This window comes from Pteronotus mesoamericanus, unplaced genomic scaffold (assembly GCF_021234165.1).
Source record: "Pteronotus mesoamericanus isolate MK-2021 breed Mesoamerican mustached bat unplaced genomic scaffold, CSHL_Meso_final contig_33, whole genome shotgun sequence".
In the NCBI taxonomy this organism is placed as follows: domain Eukaryota; kingdom Metazoa; phylum Chordata; class Mammalia; order Chiroptera; family Mormoopidae; genus Pteronotus; species Pteronotus mesoamericanus.
The window spans coordinates 1853408-1877200 of record NW_026555135.1 but is presented as its reverse complement, the minus strand read 5'-3'; the positions used below and the strand labels follow the sequence as shown (position 1 = coordinate 1877200).

General features: G+C 37.9%; 2 protein-coding genes and 1 non-coding gene across 5 annotated transcripts in view; 2 read left to right on the top strand and 1 right to left on the bottom strand.

The window, feature by feature from the left end:
* PAAF1 (proteasomal ATPase associated factor 1) overlaps nucleotides 1–14082 on the bottom strand; it is a 32228-nt gene extending 18146 nt beyond the window's left edge. For both annotated transcript variants that reach the window (XM_054576258.1, XM_054576257.1), the window contains exons 1-4: nucleotides 13977–14082; nucleotides 12448–12488; nucleotides 8891–8994; nucleotides 4302–4391 (exon numbers count right to left, since the gene is read on the bottom strand). In XM_054576258.1, the coding sequence (XP_054432233.1) occupies nucleotides 4302–4391; nucleotides 8891–8994; nucleotides 12448–12488; nucleotides 13977–14023 (282 nt within the window). In that variant the 5' untranslated portion in view covers nucleotides 14024–14082. The remainder of the gene's footprint in view (nucleotides 1–4301; nucleotides 4392–8890; nucleotides 8995–12447; nucleotides 12489–13976) is intronic.
* Nucleotides 198–304, top strand: LOC129072834 (U6 spliceosomal RNA). The gene has a single exon (XR_008529382.1). It is a non-coding gene; the product is annotated as a U6 spliceosomal RNA (small nuclear RNA).
* An 84-nt stretch (nucleotides 14083–14166) lies between the features above and the next one.
* On the top strand, nucleotides 14167–17474 carry LOC129072628 (cytochrome c oxidase assembly factor 4 homolog, mitochondrial). 2 transcript variants are annotated; one of them, XM_054576143.1, is made up of 2 exons: nucleotides 14167–14294; nucleotides 16491–17474. In XM_054576143.1, exon 2 carries the CDS (start codon nucleotides 16503–16505, stop codon nucleotides 16755–16757), a length of 255 nt encoding a protein of 84 aa, XP_054432118.1. In that variant the 5' UTR covers nucleotides 14167–14294; nucleotides 16491–16502; the 3' UTR covers nucleotides 16758–17474. The 2 variants fall into 2 exon arrangements, with proteins under 2 accessions (XP_054432118.1, XP_054432117.1); XM_054576142.1 differs by having other exon boundaries at nucleotides 14270–14390.
* Nucleotides 17475–23793: the final 6319 nt, after the last annotated feature.

Genomic DNA, 23793 nt, shown 5'->3' with positions numbered 1-23793 from the left:
TAGATTATAGCTCATATCAGCTGTTTCCTGCCTCTGAACTTTTATTAAAGAAAAAGGAAAGGGAACTATTTATTGAATAGGCTTTTTTTTTCCAGACATGCAACAGACACTACCTTCCTATAATTTCTTCAAAAATCTATAAGATAGGTATTCTATGTTTTTCAAATGAGGAATTTGAGATTTAAAAAGTAATTAAGGTGCTCGCTTCGGCAGCACATATACTAAAATTGGAATGATACAGAGAAGATTAGCATGGCCCCTGTGCAAGGATGACATGCAAATTCGTGAAGTGTTCCATATTTTTGAAAAAATAAATTAATTAATTAAGAAAAAAAAAAGGAAAAAAAAGTAATTAAGTACTTTCCCCAACATGACATTGTAGAACCAGGACAGAAACCTGGGTCAGGGTCCAAAGCTAAAGATCTATCCCTTAGTCACAGCATAAGAAAAGACAGATCAATGGGACAATCCAAAATATTGGGAAAGATGACAATTCAAACGAGTGAGATAAAGGATGAATTATTTTATAGTGCTGTGACATGCTAATCATTTCAAAAATAATTAAGTTAGATTCCCTACTTCAAACCAAATAACAAAGTTTAAAATGTAAAAAATAAATAAAAATGAAAAGAAAACATTATATTTATAATTTTAATTAACAAACACTTATATTGTGCTTACTATGTTCCAGGCCCAATTCTAACTGCTTTAATCCTCATAAAAACCCTAAGAGATAAATATTATTTTCACCCCCATATTATAGGTAAGCACATGGAGTTAATATGTGGCCTAAGGTCACACAATTAAGTGGCAGAACCAAAATTTGAACCATGGGAGTCAAATCCAATGAGCTTGTCTCTAGAGTCAGTGCTTTCACCCACTATGTTATGCAATTAAAAGTGATTTTTTTATATATTCACATAAGTTACATATACAAAATCATGGACTACCCTAAGCAAGATTCCAAAGGCAGTTACCATGGAGGAATAAATTAATAGGTTTTAATATCTAGAAATATTAAATATCTATATGTCAAAAGACACCATAAGCAAACAATAATAAACAATAAGCTAGAAAAACAATCTGCAAAATATACGGCAAAAGATCAATACTCTTATTATAAAAGCTCTTACTAATAAAGAAAAAAATTCACACTTAGGCCTTGGCTGATTAACTCAGAGTACCGAATCAATACATCAAGGCTGCAAGTTCAATCCCTGGTTAGGTCACATACAAGAATCAACCAATTAATGCATAAATAAGTGCAACAACAAACTAATGTTTCTCTTTCTCTCTTTCTCTCCCTCTCTCCCACCCTCCCTTCCGCCCCTCAAAAATCAATTAAAAAAATGGCAAATGACATGAATAGTGGCCAATAAATATATTAAAAAATGGTCAATTCATGATTAATCAAAGGAATGCAAATTAAAATAAAATGAACTACCATCTCTCAAATATGTAAAACTTAAAAATTTTAATACACAATATTGGCAGAGTATGTTAAGTCAGAATGGTAGAAAAGCAATAATACAGTCGGAACCTTTTAAGGAAATGGATAAGGGCCCAGTGATAGGTCAATTAATCAACAATTTCAGTTAAAATAGAAAATAATGAAAAATGATGCTTAATACCTACATTTTATATTAACACAAATGTACAAATGTACATTAAAATTCACTGTATCTTTTCAGTAGTCCACTGATTACTACAAGGAAGCTTCATTTTGACTTTCTTGTAATAAACTATAACCAAAAGGCACAATTTACAATTTATAATTTCTTTGCAGTAAGGTAAGTCTTTATTCACACTTACAAAGCAATCTAAGAACAAAAATTCATCTAGGGTTATTTTTTAAAGATTTATTTTATTTATTTTTAGACAGGGGGGGAGGGAGAAAGAAAGAGAGAAATACCAATCTGAAAGAGAAATATCAATTGGTTGCCTCCTGGACGTGCACCAACTGGGGACTGAACCTGCAACCTAGGCATGCCCTGACAGGGAATCAAACTGGCAACAAAATGTTGCTTTGCTGGATGACGACCAACCGAGTCACACTGGTCAGGGCTAGAGATTTTTTGTTCTGTTTTGTTTTAAATCTTTTCCCTAACATTTGCATGTATCTTGCTTACACACACTGTAACAGCAGTTTAAAAATCAAGTAAATAAATAAAAAAACCTCTTCTTTACCAAGTATTTACAAAGCAATCAACTTAGTCTTCAGACATAATCATTCTCTGCCTTTTCACATTCACATTTCATCAATTTAACATATTTAATTAATTAACATAATTTCAAGAACAATGTAACTAATATTGCAACTGACTCCTTCAATTTAACCAGTAGTGTCAGAAGTATGCAAACCTCAAAGATGAGCTTATAGACTGTGACTATGCTGTGGACATTAGTCAGTATATGTTACAGAGGAAATGCAGAGCAAAAGTTAACTGAATTGATCAGTTAAGTGGAAGTCAGTCAGAACATACCAAAACCCTTATAATTTGCATTCCCTGTGACTCAGCAACTCTACTTTTACCAATGTATTCTAATTTCATCCTATCTTTACGAGCAAAGGGTTAGCTCTATCATCAAAATAAGAATTTATGAAATTGGTATATTTGAACACCTATAATGTAAGACTGGAAAAACAAATTATAATGAAATGATGTAGTGGAATACTATGTAGCTCTTAAAGGAATACATAGAAAGATGACATAGGATGATGTACATAACATTTTTTTTAATTACATAAATTTTTTTTATCCTCATCCAACACGCCTTATTGATTTTAGGAAGAGGAGAAGGAAAGGAGAGAGAAAGGGAGAGAAACATTGATCAGTTGCCTCCCATACACATCCCAACCAGGGACTGAACCCACAACCTAGGCATGCACCCCAACCACAAACTGAACCTGCCACCCTTTGGTTTATGAGACAACACTCCAACTAACTAATCCACACCTACCAGGGTCATAATACATTCTTAAAGAATAAAAAGCAAGTTATAAATTAGCAAGTACTGTGAAAATCTATTTTAGTTAAATATTTAAAGAAAAAAGATAGGGAGGATCAAGTAAAATAATGATACACGCCCCAATGTTCATAGCAGCACAATTTACAATAGCCAAGTGCTGGAAGCAACCTAAGTGCCTATTAATAAATGAATGGATCAAAAAACTATGGTACATTTACACAGTGGAATACTATGTAGCAGAAAGAACTACTACCCTTAGTGACAGCATGGATGGAAGTGGAGAGCATCATGCTAAGAGAAATAAACCAGGCGGTAAAAGACAAATACCATATGATCTCACCTATAAGTGGAACCCAATCAACAAAACAAACAAACAAGAAAAATATAACCAGCAACATTGAAAGAAAAAACAAACTGACAGTAAGGAGAAGGAAGGAGGGAGGGGGATAATGGGGAAAAGAAGGGGAAGGGTCAAATCAAGGAACATGTACCAAGGACCCGTGGACAAAGCCAGAGTGGGGAAGGATTAAGGGTGGGGCAGGGAAAAGTAATGGCAGGAAAACGGAGACAAATGTATATGGACAATAAAAATTTAAAAAAAAAACCAACAAAAAAAGAAAAAAGTAAAATTATGATACATAAAGCATAGCATGATGCTGGAACATAGTCGGCAATCAATAAATGTTAGCCATTACTACTATTATTAATAAAGGCTATATAAAAAAGTTCGCAAGTTTATCTTTAGGACATAGAAAGATGAGTGACTCACTTTTGTTTGTTTCCTAAATTTTCATCCCTAACCATATATTTGTTTTGCGGTAAGGGGAAATAGAGCTATTTTTAAAAATGTACACACAATAAAAAATGGAGGCTTTAAAATAACCAGTTTATCCACCTATTTCTCACTTCTGCTTCCAAAAGCCCAAAGTAGTAGAAAGGGCTTTCTCAAAAAGACCTTTGAACATTATTCCTCAATAAGCTGTACTTGGAATTTCGAGAAAATGTCCTGGCCCTGTACGCAAAGGGACAAAAACATGAGCAGTGGCAAATCAGACAAACATCAGCTATTACCATCATTATCCAAAAGCCAGGAAGGAGCTCTGCTAAAACATGTAAGAAAATTTCATTTCAAAGCTCCTTTCTCTAAGTGTGCACATATTTCTACATGGTCCTAAGTACCAGCTTTGCCAAACATTATCACACTTCATCAGCTGTTATAATTACAGTAAATGAACGGCTATTCATTATTGAGGTTTACAGCACTAGACAAGTAGATGAAATGAAAAATTAACATATTATTACATTTCTCTGTATTTTATCAAAATACTTACACTCTTTGCATGAATTCTGGAAAAAGTAGTATATGGTGCCAAAAACTTCGAAGATGCATTTTCCTTTGGACATGAAACATGAATGCTTTTCTAAATAGAGAAGGAAAGATGAAATACATCAGCAAAGCTACTCCAATGGAATTAAAGCATCATATGGAAAACATCATGATAACAGGAAATTCTCATCTTTTAAGTGTATCCTCTAACCCTCCTTCCCCAGCCTATAAAACTACCGCTCCCTTGCAGATTAGCAGTCTTTTCACTGCAGAGGCTGCAATATAATTTGGCATCACTGAGATTCCAGTATCTTTTTATGTTAAACTGTCCCATAAAAGACAAACCAACAATATGATATAACTGACAAACATGAGAGCATTAATTTTTTTAGAAGAACTCTTCATTAGCAGTGGGGCAAGGAACAGGGTCAACAGATGTGAGGAAACAGCACCAGCCCTCAAGTCTGGAGCCTAAAGGACTAGTCTAAAAGTAAATTTACTGCTTCTAAGAACTTTCAGAAAAAAATGTTAGACTGATATCTACAGTTACCAGAGAACACTGGTAAATTATGGCACATTCTTACAATGCGTAGGGCCTGGTCAGCCTGGAGGTGACCATTCCCACCTAGGACTAAACCGGCTGTGCATGTTCGCAGCCTGGTCACTGCCACAGTCAAAGCTGTATTACAACTCCCCACATGTTTGGCCTAGGCCTTATCACATATCTTCTAACTACTGCAGCAAGATAACACTAGTGACAACAGTAGGAAATTATACCTAGAACCAGATGTTAGATTCAGGTGACATTACTTGCTAAAGGTGGCCTTTGTAACCATTCCACGTAAATATGTTGGTATTTCCAGGTAGCATGCGTGTAGATACAAAAGGCTTAGTAAACAAACTTTCATCAAGGATTTGCTATGACAATTCCTTACTCTTAACTGGCAGAAAACCAACAGTGTCACCTCAGTGTGTATCTCCTACAGAGCTGAGGAGCTACACTCATGAATTGGCCCCTAATCTGTTATCTCTTCCGTAACAGTACTTCCAAATTTCTGGTAATTCTGCTGGATATATGATAATGTCTTCAATAATCAAGATCACTCTGAACCTCTTTATAAGGCTAATCTATGAACAACAAGCACAGTCCTCATAGTTTGTTACAAAAGTTTCAAAGTTATAATATTCTTATCACTGAAAATCAATATACTCTTATTACAGGTCTTCTACTCCTTTAAAAAAAAAAACAATCAGAATATCTGTACAAACAGTACTTTCTGAGCCAGCATATCCATGCCTGGCTGTCTGCAGGCCTTTCATTAAATGAGCTTTAGCTTCTAACCGCATGATGAATCCCGTACAGCTGCCAGGGAGCTGACCTGGATTTGGAATTGTCTCCTATACCAAAACTAAAGCATCAGCTAAACTCCCCTGGCTAAATATTCATACCAAGCAAGGATGCAAGGGGTTCTGAGGGCTTAGTGTTCAGGCTGCTGCCAGCATTGGTTTACTTTCACAAGACTTCACTTCTTCGGGGCCAATTATGGGAAAGATTTCAAGCATCAGTGATTTTCTCCTGCTTATCAATCTTGTAAATTAACTTTTATCCATAAACAGACTATGAAGGAAAATAAATGTTGAATACTTTCCAAGGTCAGCAGTAGAGCATCATGCTGTTAATGACAATATTTTAAAGAAAAGCCGCAGGAGATATCAAAACAGACAGAATTTAGGGTTGGGGGGTTGGAGGAGGGAGCGTGAGTAGTCCACAATAAAGTAGAATTGAAAGTGAAATTTTTATCTTCTAGGGTTAGGTTTTTAGGCATATTGACAGATCTGTTTAAAAGAACAATGTAGCAACATCAAATAGCAAAGTGACTCATGGCAATTATGAAACAAATGAATGCTCAACCATAAGCACTTACTGTCTGACCCAGCAGGTACACAGCAGAAATTAGCAATGATGTTGGAAGGTAAGAATTGTTTCAGGGCCTGAGTATGAAGGGAAGAAAGGAAGTCAGCACCCAGACTATGGATGGAGAGCGGTGAAACACCCGGGAAAAATGTAGGCTTGCCAGGTGGTGTTATACCTGAAGTTAACCGAACTTCAGTCTAACTCGCTTTGATCATTAGGGGTGAATGAACCTTTTAGAGTCTATTTGCTTATCTGCAAAATGGAAATTTAAAACGCCAACCTGAAAAGACTACTATAATAAACAAATAACTCATTTTTATAATATTTTAGTTTCATTCATATGCAGTCTTATTCCCCACTAACCAGCCTATGAGGTAGAATATTATCTCTGTTTTATAGATGAGGAAACTGGGCTCAGGGAACTAAGTCATTTGTCCAAAATCATATTTTTTTCCTTTTTTAAAAAACTGAATTTATTGGAGTGACACTGGCTAATAAAACTGTGTAGGTTTCAGGTGTATCATTCTATAATACATCATCTGTATATTGAAGTGTATGTTCACCACCCCAAGTCAAGTCTCCTTCCATCACCATTTATCTCCCCTTCTACCTCCCCCATTTTCCCTCTGGTTAATCACCATACTGTTGTCTATGATTTTGTCCAAAATCGTATTACTAGTAAGTGTCACAGTTAACTAGGAGTTGGACACAGATCTTCTGTACTTCCTATAATTCCATAGCTTTTCATAAAAAAACCCAACATAAGGCCTGGCTGGTGTGGCTCAGTGGATTGAGTGCCAGCCTGCGAACCAAAGGGTCATGGTTTGATTCACAGTCAGGACACATGCCTGGGTTGCGGGCCAGGTCCCTAGTAGGGCCTCATGAGAAGCAACCACACATTGATGTTTGTCTCCCTCTCTGTCTCCTTCCCTTTCCTTCTCTCTGAAAATAAATAAATAAAACCTTTTAAAAAGAAAAAAAAAAACAACATAAGCTATATACCGTGTTTTGCTGTGTATAATGCATGCTCACGTTTTTGGCCCAAACTTTCAGGAAAAAAATCTTTTCATTTCAATTCTTTAATTCAGTTATTTATTTGTGTTTAGAAACAAAACCAATGATCATATTCCAGGGTGTTATTTTGTATACACATATCGTTATTGCTTTCTAGAGTTACACTTTTAACACATAAGCATAAATAAAAGAATGAAAAACATTTATATAGATATGGAATTAGTACTACCTATGTATAATGCACATCCTTACTTTCCCTCAAAAATTTGGACAAAAAAAATGTGCATTTTACATGGCAAAATATGGTGTTAACATGTAGCCTATCACCTTGCAAAAGAGGGTAATGAAGGAATATTTGCTAAATATGTCATGTAAAAAACAAAGTACAGAATCCAGCAGAAGTAAGGTTTGCTTGAGTGTTGTTGGTAGGGTACATAATGTCTCACATGAGATGGACAGCAATTTGAACATTTCATCTGAAATGTCATGTGGTGTGCTTGAGGGTGATATTGTTATGTTACAGAATTACATGCTCATGGTTTTCTAATAAAGGGGCATTATTTGTGCCAGACCCTGTATTTTCTGTTCTTGTCAGTATACCAGCAATATTTTACAGCTATAAAAGTTTAATAACATAAGGAAAAAAAGGCTAGTTTACCCTTTGGAAATCATCTCCCCATAGCATATTGATTGCAGTCATCAGAATGAGTAAGGAAAGTTAGATCATAGCTTCTACAACACTTAGCTTGGTCATCCACTCACCTCGAAGACCAGTGAGAAAAACTATTAAGTACTTGGTGAAGGCCTAGATCTTCATCAAGGTCCAGCCAGACATATTATAGTGCTATGCTGTACAATATAGTAGGTACTAGCCACATAAGGTTACTGAGTACTCAGAATATGGCCAGTGCAAATGAGGAACCAAATTTTTAATTTTCTTTAAAGTTTAATTTAAAAACTGATATTTGATTCAGTTATTAGGGAATTTTTAAGTATGTGATCTATGTCTTCAATTTTATAAAACCTAAATACATGTAAAGTATTTCCAATGAAAAAACTTAGAGTCTGAATGGAGATGTGCTATTAGTGTAAAATACAGATAGGATCTCAAAGACTTAATAAGAAAAAAGAAATGTAAATTATCTCATTATTAATTTTATTAATTAGTTAGAAATATTTTAAATATGTAAAATATATTTATATATTTATGTTATATATAATTTTTAATATACTGATATATAATAAAAAAAATATATTTTTTTCCCCAACCCAAAGGGAAACTTTATGGGAAATAAATTGAGGATATTGAGCTCCTGGAAAATATTTGCAATATGCATGATAGATGAAAGTTAAATAAAATATATTATTAAAATTAATTTCACTGTTTCTTTTTGGAGCTACTAGAAAATTTAAAGTTATAAACGTGGCTCATATTGTTTATCTGTTGGAAAGCGCTGGTATAAGGGAAGAGGAAGTTTGATTGCATCTAAAAGTATATATAACTACAAAAGAAAAACTGACATTCAAAGGCAGGGAAAACTATGATTAGTGTACAAATGAATTGGAGAAGACACTGATACACACATAATAATCTAAGTATTTAAAATGGATATATAGGTATTACCATATATATGGACACAGTTCTAGAGGACATAAAAACCTACCTTGTTTACTTCTTTCACAATAAATCCTTCTGAAGCTGTAACCTCTGGGATGCCATCAACGCCAATTCCTTGACAGGTTAGGCTGCCATACAAAGTTGGTTTCCCTATATAGCACAAAAGAAGTGTGTCTCAAAAAATAATAATTTAACATTTTTTTCTCCATGAAGACTCGATTTTGGTATCTGAATAGATGGTAGGAAATTGGTTCATGAAAGAAAAGCAGGTATTGGTGTTAAAAATGAGGCTAAGTGTGAGGAACACTAGCCTAAGTGACCCTCATTTGTTAGGGGATATACTGAGGGGTTAAAAACTAAGAACAAATATTTACATATACAATGTAGCATTTGTAGATACTTAAAGATACTAAAGTGGCCTGAACCTCAGTTTTACTGACTGTGAAAGGGAATTCTTCCAGGATGAAAGGTGACGATCAACATGAATATATGTATTTATCCACAGTATACTCGTATATGTACAATACATACTAGAGAGAGTTAAGCTTTATTAATCTGGAAAATGTACTTAGGTAGAACCATATAGGCTAAATAAGATATTATCCTATATATAAACCTATGCAAAGGGTAGAATGGAGTTAAAAACATTCCCTTCTAATTCCCTTCAGCACCCTATATATACACTTCTGTAACGGCCCATAACATGCTGTGTACATTTCTGACCTACCATGCCTGTGAAGCCCTAGAGTTCAGAAATTAGCAGGTTGCTATAAATTATTCAGCAAATAACTGTTGGCACCAAACTGAAATTCAAGGAGTAAGAAGGAAGTAAAAACCATTATGGATTCAGAGTAGGAGGGATTCCTAGAAAGGGTGGGACCTTCAAAGAAAGGATGGAGCCCTGGCTGGTGTAGCTCAGTGGATTGAGTGCTGGCCTGCAAACCAAAGGGTCGCTGGTTTGATTCCTGGTCAGGGCACATGCCTGGGTTGTGGGCCAGGTCTCCAGTTGGGGGCACACCAGAAATGACGACACACTGATGCTTCTCTCCCTCTCTTTCTCTATCCCTTCCTCTCTCTTTAAAAATAAATAAAATCTTTAAAAAAAAAAAAAAAAAGGACAGACCAGGCAGCAGATAAAGGAGGGGTCACGTCAGGAACAAAAGAAAGTCAGAAAGAACAAGGAGAAGGGAGGCACCAATTAATATACCAGTTTGGTTACAACAGTCATGGAAATGGCAGTTGAAGGACATTGACTGAGGAACTCACAATCTAGGGTAGAAGTTTGAACTGGAGAGGACCCAGTGAAGAAGCCTTTGGCAAGGAAGTGGCATGAAATGCTAGTTAAGAAAGATGTGACAAAAACAGATTGAGAAATTCTGCTTTTTGTCCCATTCCATGAATCCCTCCTGGCTTCGCACTATGAAGTCTGGCCCTCAGGATACACATTTCAGCCTATCTCCTATTGGCACCCTCAATGACCTCTCTACATTTGTAAAGTCAATGAAATTATCTGTCTTGGCTTTTTTTTTTGGTCTATATAACAGAATTAGAATTAATCAAACTACTCACCTGCCAGATTTCTATATTTAGGCTGCTGAGTGCTGCTACAGAAAAGCACGCAATTATGCAGATCGACACCACAATTCATGTTCTCAAACTCTGCAGTTCTACAGTCCTTTTGCCCTTTCTATTCCCCATAGCGGCCAATTCTCATGCCACCTATACTGCCATCAAAACCTTCTTCCTTTATAATAGCCAGGAAGTGGAAACAACTCAAAAGTCCATCAACTGATGAATGAATAAAAATGTGGTATATTCATACAGTATTACTTGGCCACAAAAAGGAATGAATGCTACAAAATAGGTGAACCTTAAATGTTATGCTGAATGCAAGTCAGACAGACACAGAAGGCCATATAATTCCATTTACATGAAATGTCCATAATAGACAAATCCAGAGACAGGAGGTCAATCAGTGGTTAGAAGAAGAGGGAAATGGGAAGTGACTATTAAAAGGGTATAGGATTTCTTTTAGGGATGATGAAAATATTCTGAAATTGGATACAGGTGACAGGCACACAACTCTGTGAATATACTAAAATTCACTGAATTTACATTTTTTTTTAAAGATTCTATTTATTCATTTTTAGAGAGAGTGGAAGGGAGGCAGAAAGAGAGAAAGAGAAACATGGATGTGTGGTTGTCTCTCAAATGCCCTCAAATGGGGACCCAGCCCGTAACGCAAGCATGTGTCCTGACTGGGAATTGAACCAGTGACCCTTTAGTTCCTAGACCAGCACTCAATCCACTGAGGCACACCAGCCAGGGCTGAATTTACACTTCAAAAAGGTCAAGTTTATGGTATGTAAATTATATCTCAATAAAGTTGTTATAAAAGAATTAAAATACTAATAGTACCTACCTTGTAAGGGTAGTTAAGAAATAATGTATGCAACACATCCAGCACATAGATAGCACACATTTTAATTCAATAAAACTGTTATTTTAAAAAACCCCAAATCTTCTTCCTTAAGAGCTGACCCCACCTCCAACATCACAAAGAAAACTTAAGACTGTAAGATACTCTCAAATTTCCATGCCCATGCCTATGTATTTATCTGTATCTGCACTTAACTTCACCTACTTTCATCTTTGTCTTTTAAACTTAATTCAGTCTCCTTTTCTGTCCTCTAAGACATTGGTTTTTTAGTTAGTTTTTCTCTCCTCTACCTAAAACCTGTACTTTAATTGCTCTCCAATTAGTTCCCAACTTTAAAAACAAAACAAAGCTCTTGACTATGAGCCCTCTAGCTACCATTCTCTCTTCTTCTATGCAGCACCAATTTCCTCAAAACTGTTTAAAATTAGTTCTCATAAAACTAGAATATATTATTATATAAAACCATCAAAGGTATCTGAAATAAAAAATAATCAGTGAAACAAAATGTTCTCACAAATTTAGGGGTGTTTTTGTTGCTGCTGGTTTTTTTTTAGTGTTACCACCCTAACTGCAAATGAATAAATGGGAATAACAAAGGAGTGTCATTCCAAGGAAAAATTGGTAAGACTTGGGTGCTCTGGATACGGCAGGGTGAAATGTCTAAGTTTTATACTCTGATGCCTAGAATGATAGTAACTTAAGAAATGAGAAAATTAAGAAAGAGCACCTGTTTGGTGACAGTAGTGCTCAGCTTGATTTTAGATGTGATAAACCAAGATGACAACGAGAGCATCAAGCAGAAACAGCTAGCATACAATTGCTTGGAATTAAAGAGAGGTCAGGGCTAGAGCTATAGATATAGGAATCATCAGGAAGGTCACACATGAAACTACAGAACTGCTAAAAATACAATATATGGCTAAGAGACTGTTTAAGACACATCAGCAATGTCTCCATGAAAAAAAGTTTATGGTTTCCAAACGGAAAACTAATCTGAAGGCCTTCCCCTAGAATGGAGGAGTTGGGGTGATGTCAGTACAGTACAGACTGGTCAAGAAGGTTTGAGGACTATGAGCACTGTGCAAGGAATTTGGGCCAGGAGAAAGTAGGGATAGTAAATCCTCCTTCTCTAAAGGGAATGAGTATAGATTTAAGGACGTTACCTGGGGGGTGACAGCTCAGCCAGGCCTCCCCTTCATCCTTCCTATGAAGAGAGACAAAGCCTAATTAGGCTCACTCAGCACTGAAAAGGATGCCACTGATACAAGTGGAGAAAGAAGATTATATAATTTCCACTTTGGCCATAGTGCTTAAATATAATCTAGAGTAACATCTCACTCAGGCATAAATTATTTTAAGACAAACGTTTTGTTGAAATATTTGTGGATTAACTGTTTAATGTATGTATCTGTTGATGAAATGAAGCTCAATTAAATCAGTTCACTATTTATTAACAGCTGTGCAGCTTTTAAAAATCAAGATTATATTTTTGGGATTATTGTAAGCCAGGCCCTGTGCTAGGCACTTTGCATATAGCATCATTAATCCTCCAAACAATTTAACAGGGTATCTTTTATTATATCCATGTTAAAGATAAAAAATAAAACTGGAGCTCAAAGAGAAATGACTTGCCCAGGGTTACTTAGCTATGAAGCAGGAATTGAAACGTGGAACTAGTATGTAAGGTCTGTGTTCTACCACCTTACAGACTTTTTTCCTGTTTTAGAATGAACTTCCCCAATCATTCAAATCAGTATCTCATCACCCTAACACTCTTAGAGTATAGAAGAAAGGGCCTAGGCTTTTAGGTTGCTGGCAACTCTCTATCACTTGTTTGCTGCACAATCTTGCACAAGTTACTTCCTCTGATTCTGATCCTGCATTCTCTCATAGGCACCTGGTGGCCCTCAATAAATGTGTTCTTCCTTTATTGCTTATTACACATTCTGTGTCGTAGTAAGTAATGTGTTATTTTATTTTAGCCCACTTAGTAAAGTGTAAGTTTATTAAGTGCAAAAATGTGTTATTCATCTTTACCACTGTTTCATTTAGAAAAATCCTTATTGGTAATAATAGTTTCTACTTTCTATCCATGGCACTGCTGTACTCACCCTGGTGCCCAAATAAATAAATGTTAAATAAATGAATTGTTTGCTGTGCAGTCCCAATTAAACTGTCAGCTTAAGGGCAGGAACCGCCCCTTCTGTTTAGAGTACACATCTGAACTGCGTCTAAAGAGCGCCGAGTATCTATCTAGGTCAGAGTCTGGACATGGTAAACGCTACGTGGTTTAATGAATAGCATGGTATAAAAGACAAACACACTCAAAATCAGTGTGGTGGTGGTGAGTACTGGGACTTCGGTAAATAGCTGACGACCAATAAATACCTGCTAAATGACTATAACTACTCGGACTCCTGTCTCCCAGTTTTCTTGTTTCTCTCCAACACTTTGATCCTAGTTGTGATGCTGCGATCACACGGCGCTTATATGTTCCCTTAGCCTCAGGATAGCCCTTATAAGAATAAAAAAACAGTGACCATGTGGGTTTCAGACTTCTTTTTCTAGACCCAGTGCTCGCTCAACAATTGATGAGTAACCCCTATGGATATCCTGGATTGGGCATGACTCTCAACAGAAAGGCAACATCCACTACCCGCCTCCTCTGTCCTGGTTCTAGGTCTGGATTCACCTGAGGGCTTGAGCCCAGTCGCTCTGAATCCTCAAAGGCGTCGCCATCTTGACCCCACCTCACCAGCCTGCCTCTTCCGCTCTTTCCCGGATATGGGTTCTCGGAAAGGGCTGCGGCGAGTACGAAGGGCGGGATCTACACCGAGAGGCCACCAATGAAAATGCACGCTGGGTCCGTAACTCTTCATTCCCCTCTAGTCGCTTTCCGCGCGTCGTCCTCACAGAGGCTGGTACTTGGCAGGAATTTCGGAAGATTATCAACAGCTTGCGACACCGACGTGCGGGAGGGCGCGTTCGGGTCCTCTTGTCTGCCTCTTCGGTGAGCACTGGGTGCCGTGTCCCTGCTCGGTGAAGCGTAACGAGCACGACGGGGGCGCGCCTGCGCCCTCTCCTGAGGGTGGGAGAGGAGACTTAGGTGACTTGGCCACCTGGATTTCTCTGCTTTCCCATTCTTTCCTTGCCTTCTTAGTCCAGGCCGGCCTCCAGTTCCAGCTGCCGGCCATCTAGCTTGCCGTGATCTCTGAGTAAGGGTCTTCCTCTTTTTACTCCAAAGGAGGCTGAAGCTGGTATGTAGTGGGGGAAAAGAGTACGATAGCATTTACTGAGTCCTGTTGTAGCCCAGGCATTTGGCATCATTATGCTAAACCTTACAGTAATTCTGCGAGTTAAATACCTCAAGGAGGACACTGAAAAAGATTGCAGGGTAAAGCGTGTGCCAGCATTCAAACCCGGATTTCTTGGCTTACAATTTAAGGCACTTTGATTTCTCCTGTGCTTGCTCTAAGGTTTGCACCTTGCTTTTAGAGAGCTCACACTGTATTCAGGAAGAGGAAACATGCACAGTAATAGAAACTATCATTTATTGAACTCTTTGGACGTGCCAGGCTCCTCAGATACATTATCTCATTTAGTCTTTAACAATCCTGTGGGGTATATATTATCTCTGTTCTTCAAAAGCGATGATGAAGTGATTTGCTCAAAGTCACCCAATATGTCAGTGACAAAGCTAGTTGCCAACACAAGTTTGTTTCAAAGCCCATTTTCCCCTTCCTCCGGTTATACTGTCCCCAAAGCAAATGAGTTAATGCAGGGCAATGGAGTGTTTAAATCCTTTTTGTCGCCTTCCCATTCATTGCCCTCTAAACACCTTAACACGGCTAACAAGGCCTGGCTGCAATCAGATACTGTCTCATCTTGCCAGTTTCATTTGTTTCTTTCTGATATTTTATTCTCCAGTCATACAAAATTTGCCGTTGCTCTGTGTCAAATTCCGTTTCAATAACCCCCCTGCCAACCTGTCCCCTCTTCCATTGACGGAGATAATCTTCCTTTCTATCTCTGACTAACTCATATTCATACTTGAAGAGTCAGTTTAGAAATCACTTCCTCCAGGAAAGCTTCCATGCCTTTTTCTACCCTTGTCAGCATTAGCTATCGCTCCACTGGGTTCGCAATCTGAGCTATCTGTACACAGTGTATAGTAAGCTGCCTGTTTATTTGTCTGAATTGTAAAGTCTATGAAGGCAGGAACTGTACTCTCCTGGTCACTTCTGTATCCTCAACTCTAGCACAGTGTCTGTTATATGATAGGTACTCAGTGATCATTTGTCGAATAAGAGACACAGGAAAGGCATTGAGGAGTTCTAGTTCCTTCACAGTCTCTCATGGTGAAATTTGTACAAAGGGTGAGATCATTTCTCTTAAAGCCTTTCTTAAGTTCCTTCTGTGTGTTACCTTCTGTTCAGTGTTCTAAAGCAGATGATCTTGGGAAGAAGTTTGGGCAAATACACCTCACATTAAGTACTCTCAATTACCTCACAGACTCATCTCTTGCCTGGCCACAACATGCTATATGTTACAGCCACACAACTCTCTCTGTTCCTCCCATATGTCAAACTGTACCCATTCTTGGGTTCTAGCCCAAGTGTTAAACTTTGTTCTCCAGCCATAGAATAAGGTCAATATTAGAAAAGAGAGATTCTTTCTTTTTTTTAGTTTTTTAATCCTCACCCAAAGATATGTTCATTGCTTCTACAGAAAGGAAGGAGGGGAGAGAGACAAACATCAATTGATTGCCTTCCATATGCACCCTGACTGGGAATTGAACCTGCAGCCTTTTGGTGTATGGGACAACATTCTCACCAGGCCACCCAGCCAGGATGAGATTAATTCTTTGCATGTGAATCAGAGATAGCTTCCTTAGAAAGGTGACATTTCACTTAATTCGAATTTCAATAGCAGAATCCATTTGAGTTTATTTAGTGTTGTTCTAAGGATTCTCAAATACCTTATCTCATTTCTTTTAGTTCAGACCATCTGTAGGCTTGCTGTCTGCCAGGCCTAGTGCTGAAGACACCAAGTTGAATGAGGCCCATTATCTATTCTCAAATAGCTTAGTCTCCAGAGACATATGCATAAATTGGCTATAATAGTGCAAGGGTCAGTGTTATTTATAATAGAGGAACCCCATATGTAATCATGCTCCTGTTCTGACCTTGCTTCCATTGATGTCTAGAGACTCCCAAAGATGTCAGCTCAAGGCCATGCCTGGACCCCACAGGTGAAGAAGGAGGGTGAGGAGGAGGACCCACTGGACCAGCTGATCTCCCGCTCTGGTTGTGCTGCTTCCCACTATGCAGTGCAGGAGTGCATGGCCCAGCACCAGGACTGGCGACAGTGCCAGCCACAGGTGCAGGCCTTCAGGGACTGCATGAGTGAACAACAGGCAAGGCGGCGGGAGGAGCTGCAGAGGAGGAAAGAACAAGGCAGTGTCCACAGTTGAGACCCCAAATCTATCCCCAGAGGATGGCCTGCAGAAACTAGCACCCAGAGAAATCATGGACAAGAGAAATCCTAAACAGTGGAAATGTGGGCCAAGAGGTATAAAACTCAGGGATGGTCACTGGAATTGGGTTTGAGAGCCAGAAAGCCATGGGTTTAGACATGGGTGTCATAAAGAAGGAGCTGTCATATTTTCCTGGTGAGACCCACACATCCTCTCATCTTGTTCCACGAATATTAAATATTGACCAGTATTTGCAATGTAATACAAAGAGTGGGGTTAAGGCATGCTCTTCTACTGTACACCTTGGGTCAGTGTGCCACATACTGAGCTGATTACATGGATGTTGAATTTCAGAAGTAAATTCACAATCTAAAGGTAAATTAGTTACCTAATCAGGTCTTCATTTATTCAGTCATTGGTTCAACAACAGCAAGTTTTTCTCAGACCTTCTCTAGTGCCAGACACTATTGAAAACTGATGTGATAAATAATGTGATCTCTGCCTTCATGTGGTTTAGCGTAGTCAGAGACAGAAATAAAACCACACTGGAACAACTAAACCCTGACAATGATATAAATGACTTCATCTTTCATAAGTCGTCCTGGATATTTCATTGTATCATTAAGCAAATGTGAAAACAAAACATTGAGTGGCTCCCATATGCCAGAGTCCGTTGAACGAACAGATACAGACTTTGACCTCATCACACTCCCAACACACAAATGTTAGATTGATACTTAAAAAGTACATTTAGCATAAAATACAGATTTTCACTTTTGAAAGATAGAGAAGCTGTCAACATGGAGTTGATATTGCTACTTGACAACTATTTGCTAGAGCAGAATAAGGTTTCTCTTTTAGGTGGTTGTGTTCTCTGGCTTAAGTTGCCACCATTTCTCATTTTGCTTCCATGGAATTACATTATTCTATTTTTGCCTAGCCATGTAAGGCATTGGGAGTGGGGAGTTGGGAGAGTGGCCCCTGTCATAGAAGCCGGACTGCAAAGGGACATGTGCAAAGTCATCAGCACTAATAATTCTTGTGTGTGTGTTTATGTGTGTATTACATACATCTCATTTTTTATATATAAATTAGAAGCACAAATTGGAGGTATAGTAGGCCCTAACACCACCTTTGTGTTGGTATTTGGGGTGGAGAGAAAGAGAAAAGAAGAGATAGGAGGAATAAAGATATGAGGAATCTTAGTTGAAAGAAAAATAAAATCTAGTTCAGCCTTTAAGCTGAAGGGGCTGACTGAGTATATGAGCACATGTGTAAAGCTGAACCTGTGAGCTCAGTGCTGTGGGTCCTCAGAGTAGTGTGGACTGGAGCTTTCAGCAAGAATCTTAAAGAGAAGGGATTTAATTGAGTTGAACCTTTATTTTTAGAGAGAGGGGAAGGGGAGGATAAAGAGGGAGAGACATCAAGTGGTTGCTCTCGCACACGCCTCAACTGGGGAGTGGCTTGCAACCCAGGCATGTGCCATTATCAGGAATCAAACCAGGGATCTTTCACTTAGAGATGATGCTCTACCAACTGAGCCATGCCAGTCAAGGCTTGAGTTGAACTTTTAAAGACAAAGTAGATATTACCTGTCTATAACATATGTAACAGGAAGGATTACCGTTTGCAGCAAATAAAAAGTACCTAGAATTCAGTTAGAAAAAAAACAGCCCAATTGAAAAGTGAACAAAGTTAAATATACCCCCGAAACAGGAAAATGTAAATATATTCTGCACTGATAGTAAGATAAATGCAGATTTAAAAAACAGGTTAATCAGCTGATCCTCTTGACAAAAATCAAAGTATTTATAATGACCAATATTGGCAGGGATAGAGAGAAACAGACATCCACACTGTTGAAAGGTTCTAAGTAAAGCTTTTGGAGGGCAACTTGGTGGGATCTATAAATATTTTAAATATTTAAACGGCAATTCCTCTAGTAGGAATCCTCTTAAATATAGGGTCCAGCACAAATAACACCCCTTTTTTAATACAAAATCTTTTATTAAAAAATCGTGTGTAATTCTGTAACAATATCACACTCAAACATGCTATATGACATTTTAGGTAAAATGTTCAGGTTAAAACTATAAATTACTACATCCACATTATTACCCTACCAACCACACTCAAGTGTTATTTCTGCAAGACCCTGTATTTTTTTACAGGATGAATATACTATTATGTTCATTGTAGCACTGTTTATAATATTGAATAAATGGTCACAGTGTGATCATCATTCCATCAATAAGGGGAGGTTCTAGCAGAGAGAATGGGTGAAATGAGCTCCAAACCAGCCATGTGGAGGTAGCAAGTTTTGGAGGGTTCCAGCTCTAACGGAGCTAATGCTGGGTGGGGAACAGGGTGTATTTGGGCAAATCTTGCTCTATTGCCACTCAAGCCTCTTTCCTCAAGTAAATGGAGATGAATCCGACTTAATAGGAATACTAAAGGAATTACATTAGGTAATATATAATAAAAAATTGTTAGCATTTATTGAACTATTAGGTAGTATTTATGGAGCATATGACCCAGGCTGTCTGGTTCCAGAGTCTGTTCTCTCATCCCTGTGATATGCTTTCAAATCCCACAATGCCACTTACTAGTTGGGTGATTACTAGTTGGGCAAATTACTTAACATCTCAGGCTCTGTTTTTTCTTTTGTAAAAATGCAGTTATAATGCCTTTCATATTAGCCTCACAACTAATAAAAAAATGTAGACTTTCCTCATAGGGTTGTAGAATGAGTTTGTATTGTTACAGTAGGCCTTTGAATAATTTCTTTCAATGTCATTTTATAATGATGAGAAGTGAGGTAGGAACTTAACTCTATATATCAATTAGCTTATATAGTAAAATTGGTTTCATTATGCATAGTTTTGCTTAAAGCCAGAGAACCTATTGATGATGTTAAGTGAGGAGTTACCGTAAAGAGCTTAGAAACTGTATCTGGCACTTAGTAAGTAGTCACTAAGTGCTGGCTATTATTGTCATTGTTCTTGTGTACTAGTCACTATCCTGAGTTACATCATTTAGTCTCTCACAACACTCCATTATTCACCTTTACAGTGGAGGAAATAGAGGTCAGACTGAGGATTAAGACTCCCAGGTGTGTCTTGTTCTAAAGCCTTTGCTGTCCTCTCTCACAAGCATGTGGTGCCTAGTACGATGCACAATACAGTAAGTAACCATATTTACTATTTAAATAGTATTTTTTTTTTTTAGTGATTTACAAAAAGGAAATTAACTAGTGTAGGTTGCCTACAGTGTTTTAGATTTTATATTTTTGCCTACAGCTCACAGCTATGCAGCTGGAATTTAAGGTGGCCCATGCCTGTTCCTATATAATCTATACCTACCTCTGCAGAGAGGCATGGTGTCAGGCATACTTGGCTGGCTGTTCCCCTTTGGCTATGCGTAGAGCAGACTCATGATTTGACTCTTCTTCACAAGGTCCTTAGCTAGGGACTTGGCCTGTGTTCAGTGCAAAGGTGCACTGTAATGTGTTTTACTAGATGAGTAATAAAATACCGCTCATACTCTCCCTCAGGTAAAGTTGCCAGACTAGGTCCTGGACTGCTGACTTTAGAAATCCAAAGAGAGTTGGAGCAAATCCAGGTTGAAACCTTATCCTTTCCTGCTGTACTGAATGCCAGGGCCCCCTGCTCTGCACCAGCAGGGACTTCTGGCAGGTAGAGGAAATGGGAAGAATTCTTTCTTCTGAAAAGCTTTCATTCTTCAGAGCTTGGGTATTTTGTCTAAATGATGAGCTGATTCCCTAAACGTGAAATGTCAGAGAATGAAAGTTATTCTGGGGGTTTATAAAAACTAAATGAATCATTTCAGATTCTCCAGGGAGATCAGACATTTGAAGATAAAAATGGCATGAAGAGATCAAAGTACATATGAAACAAGCACAAGGCACACTGGCCACCTCCATCTTCAGTGCCTTTCCAGCAGGTCTAGTTTTAGACGTGCCCAGTGCATGCTCAGAGAGGTCTCCTTCCGTAAGTACGCTTTACATCCTAGAAACAGTGAGAACCAGGGATCTCAGCATTGCTACAGTGTCTAAATGGCCAAAATATCCAGATTTAATTTCTTTCCCTCCAACTAAAACATACTCTTTCAGAATCCACAGCTGGCAATTTCCAGCTCTATGGTGGGGAAATAGCCACCCTCAGCCAGAGGAAAGGGACTAACACATGAGGCTGAGGAATCTACTGGCTGTAACTAGTAAAACTCACCATTTGACCCCAGGTCCTTCTTGAAAATTACTGATGTACATAAAAATCTATTTCAGAAAAAGTTTCAGTAATGGGCAGTGAACAAGAAATTCAGTGACCTGGAGCTATCCCTGGCTGTCACTGGTTAACTGCGTGACATTGGACAAGTCTCTTTCCTTCCTAGACCAGTTAGCTCATCTGTAAAATGAAGACCAAAACAGATTATCCCAAAGGTTATGTATTGATAGTGCCAAAACCAGCTATCCTGATTCCTAATCCATTGACTTTCCCTCTCTTCTCTCCTGCCTATTCCCCTTGTCTTTACAGCAGTACTAGGTGTAGTTTATCCTTGACTGAGATATTTAAAACAAAGTATGCTGAAGGAGTGAACTACTGATACATGCAACAACACAGATAAAACTAGGGTAAATTAATGCAGTTATACACAAAAGGGTACATACTGTATGATACTTACATATAGTACAGGCAAAACTAATTTGGAAAGTGAAATCAGTGGTTGCTTCTGGGGAAAACTAAAAGAATGTAAGGGAACTTTCTGGGGTGACAAATATATTTTGACAGAAGTATATAGGTTTCATGGGTGGCTGCATTCTCAAGACTGATCAAATATACACTTAAAACCTGTTTCACTATATATAACTATACCTCAGCGAGGGAGAAAAATCTTTCAAAAAAGTATTGTGAAGAAGTTTAGAAGGGAAGATAATCTAACATTTTCTGAGCACTTGCTAACCTATTATATGCATTATCTCCATCTTAAACTTCTAAAAGTGAATTATCCCCACTTACATATTAGAAAACTGGTTTAATGAGATTAAAATAACTCACCTGAGTCCTCAAAACTAATAAATGTAGAAACTTAGGAATAGCTCAGGTTTGTCAGCCTATTTAAAGTAGTTTGTCTCAGGGAGGGAGACTTCAATCTAGAGCCAGGAGACTTGCATCCCATTTGATTTCACTGCCACTGGATCCTAGGAAATTCCATTTCCCCCAGGGCCTCACTGTAGAAGGTCAAGTGAAGCTCGTAATTGTTTTGTAACTGAGGTTCTAGCAATTGAAATCTCTCCCACCCCTCTCACCAGGACAAAGCATTATGCGCAATTTCCACTTGTCTCAGGGCAGATTAATCATGAGAAACAAAGCTCAGTCACCCTGGTGAGAAATCAACTAGGTCAGTGACACAAGAGCTTCAAGGTGACAGAACCCAGCTGCCTCCTGTTTAAGAGATAAGCTTGACTCATCCCCGGTGATATAATAGAAAGGGATGGACTGGGAATTGAGATCTGAAGCCTGCTCCCAGTTCTGCCAATAAAGTGCCTTGTGAACTTGGGTAAAGCACTGCCCTTCCTGGGCTCCTAAACTGCACTTGCTAAAAGAGAGGGTTAGGTTGTCTGGGTCCCACGGACCTTCAGCTTTAATGTCAGTTTATGAAATCCTGCATTCTGTTTTCACAAATTGATAACAAGGGAAAGCAAACAACTGGAAAAGACTGCGGTATCCCAGGTTCCAAGGGGGTCCCTGTGACATTGCCCACATAATACGGAGATGGTGTGTATGTGAGTGTTCATCTATCCACTTTTTTATCTTCAGAAAAGTACATGCAATACTAAGAATTCTCTGCAGACCACATGATATTGTATATAGAGAACCCTAAAGATTCCATAAAAAAACTACTAGAACTGATAAATGAACTCAGTAAAGTAGCAGGATACAAAATAAATACCCAGAAATCAGTTGCATTTTAATATACCAATAATGAACATCAGAAAGGAAAACTTAAGAAAAACAACTCCATTTACAGTTGCATCAAAAAACAAAACCTATGAATAAACTTAACCAAGGATGTAAAAGACCTATACTTGGAAAATTATAAGATGTCAAAGAAATCAAAGGACATACAAATAATTGGAGGCAAATACTGTGTTCATGTTCATGGATGGGAAGACCAAACATCGTTAAAATGTCCATACTACCCAAAGCAATCTAGATTCAATGCAATTCTATCAAGATACCAATGGCATAGTTCACAGAACTAGAAGAAATATTCCAAAAATTTATATGGAACCACAAAAGATCCTGAGTAGCCACAGCAATCTTGAGAAAGAACCAAGTTGGAGGAATCATGCTACCTGATACCAAACTATATTACAAGGACATAGTAATCAAAACAGCATGGTACTGGCATAAAAACAGACATAGATCAATGGAACAGAATAGAGAGCCCAGAAATAAACCCATGCCTTTGTGGTCAATTAATATTTGACAAAGGAGGTAACCATACAGTGGGGTAAAGATAGTCTATTCAATAAATAATGGTGGTAAAATTGGACAGATATGTGCAAAAAAATGAAACTAGACTAACTTCTTATACCATAAACGAGAATAAACTCAAAATGGATGAAAGCCTAAAATGTAAGACATGAAACTGTAAAAATCCTGTAAGAAAACATAGGCAGTAAAATCTCGGACATTTCTCATAGCAATATTTTTCCTGTTACATCTCCTCAGGCAAAAGAAACAAAGAAAAAAAAATAAACAAATGGACTACATCAAACTAAAAAGGTTTTGCACAGCAAAGGAAACCATCAACAAAATGAAAAGACAACCCATTGAATGGGAGAACATATTTGTCAATGATACATCTGATAAGAGGTTAATATCCAAAATACATAAAGAACTTACACAACTCAACACCAAAAGAAATAATCCAATCTCCCATTTGCCTCTGCCTGGCAGGGAACAAAAAGAACTTGCATGTTGGTGAAAGAAGCAGCTGGGTGGGAACA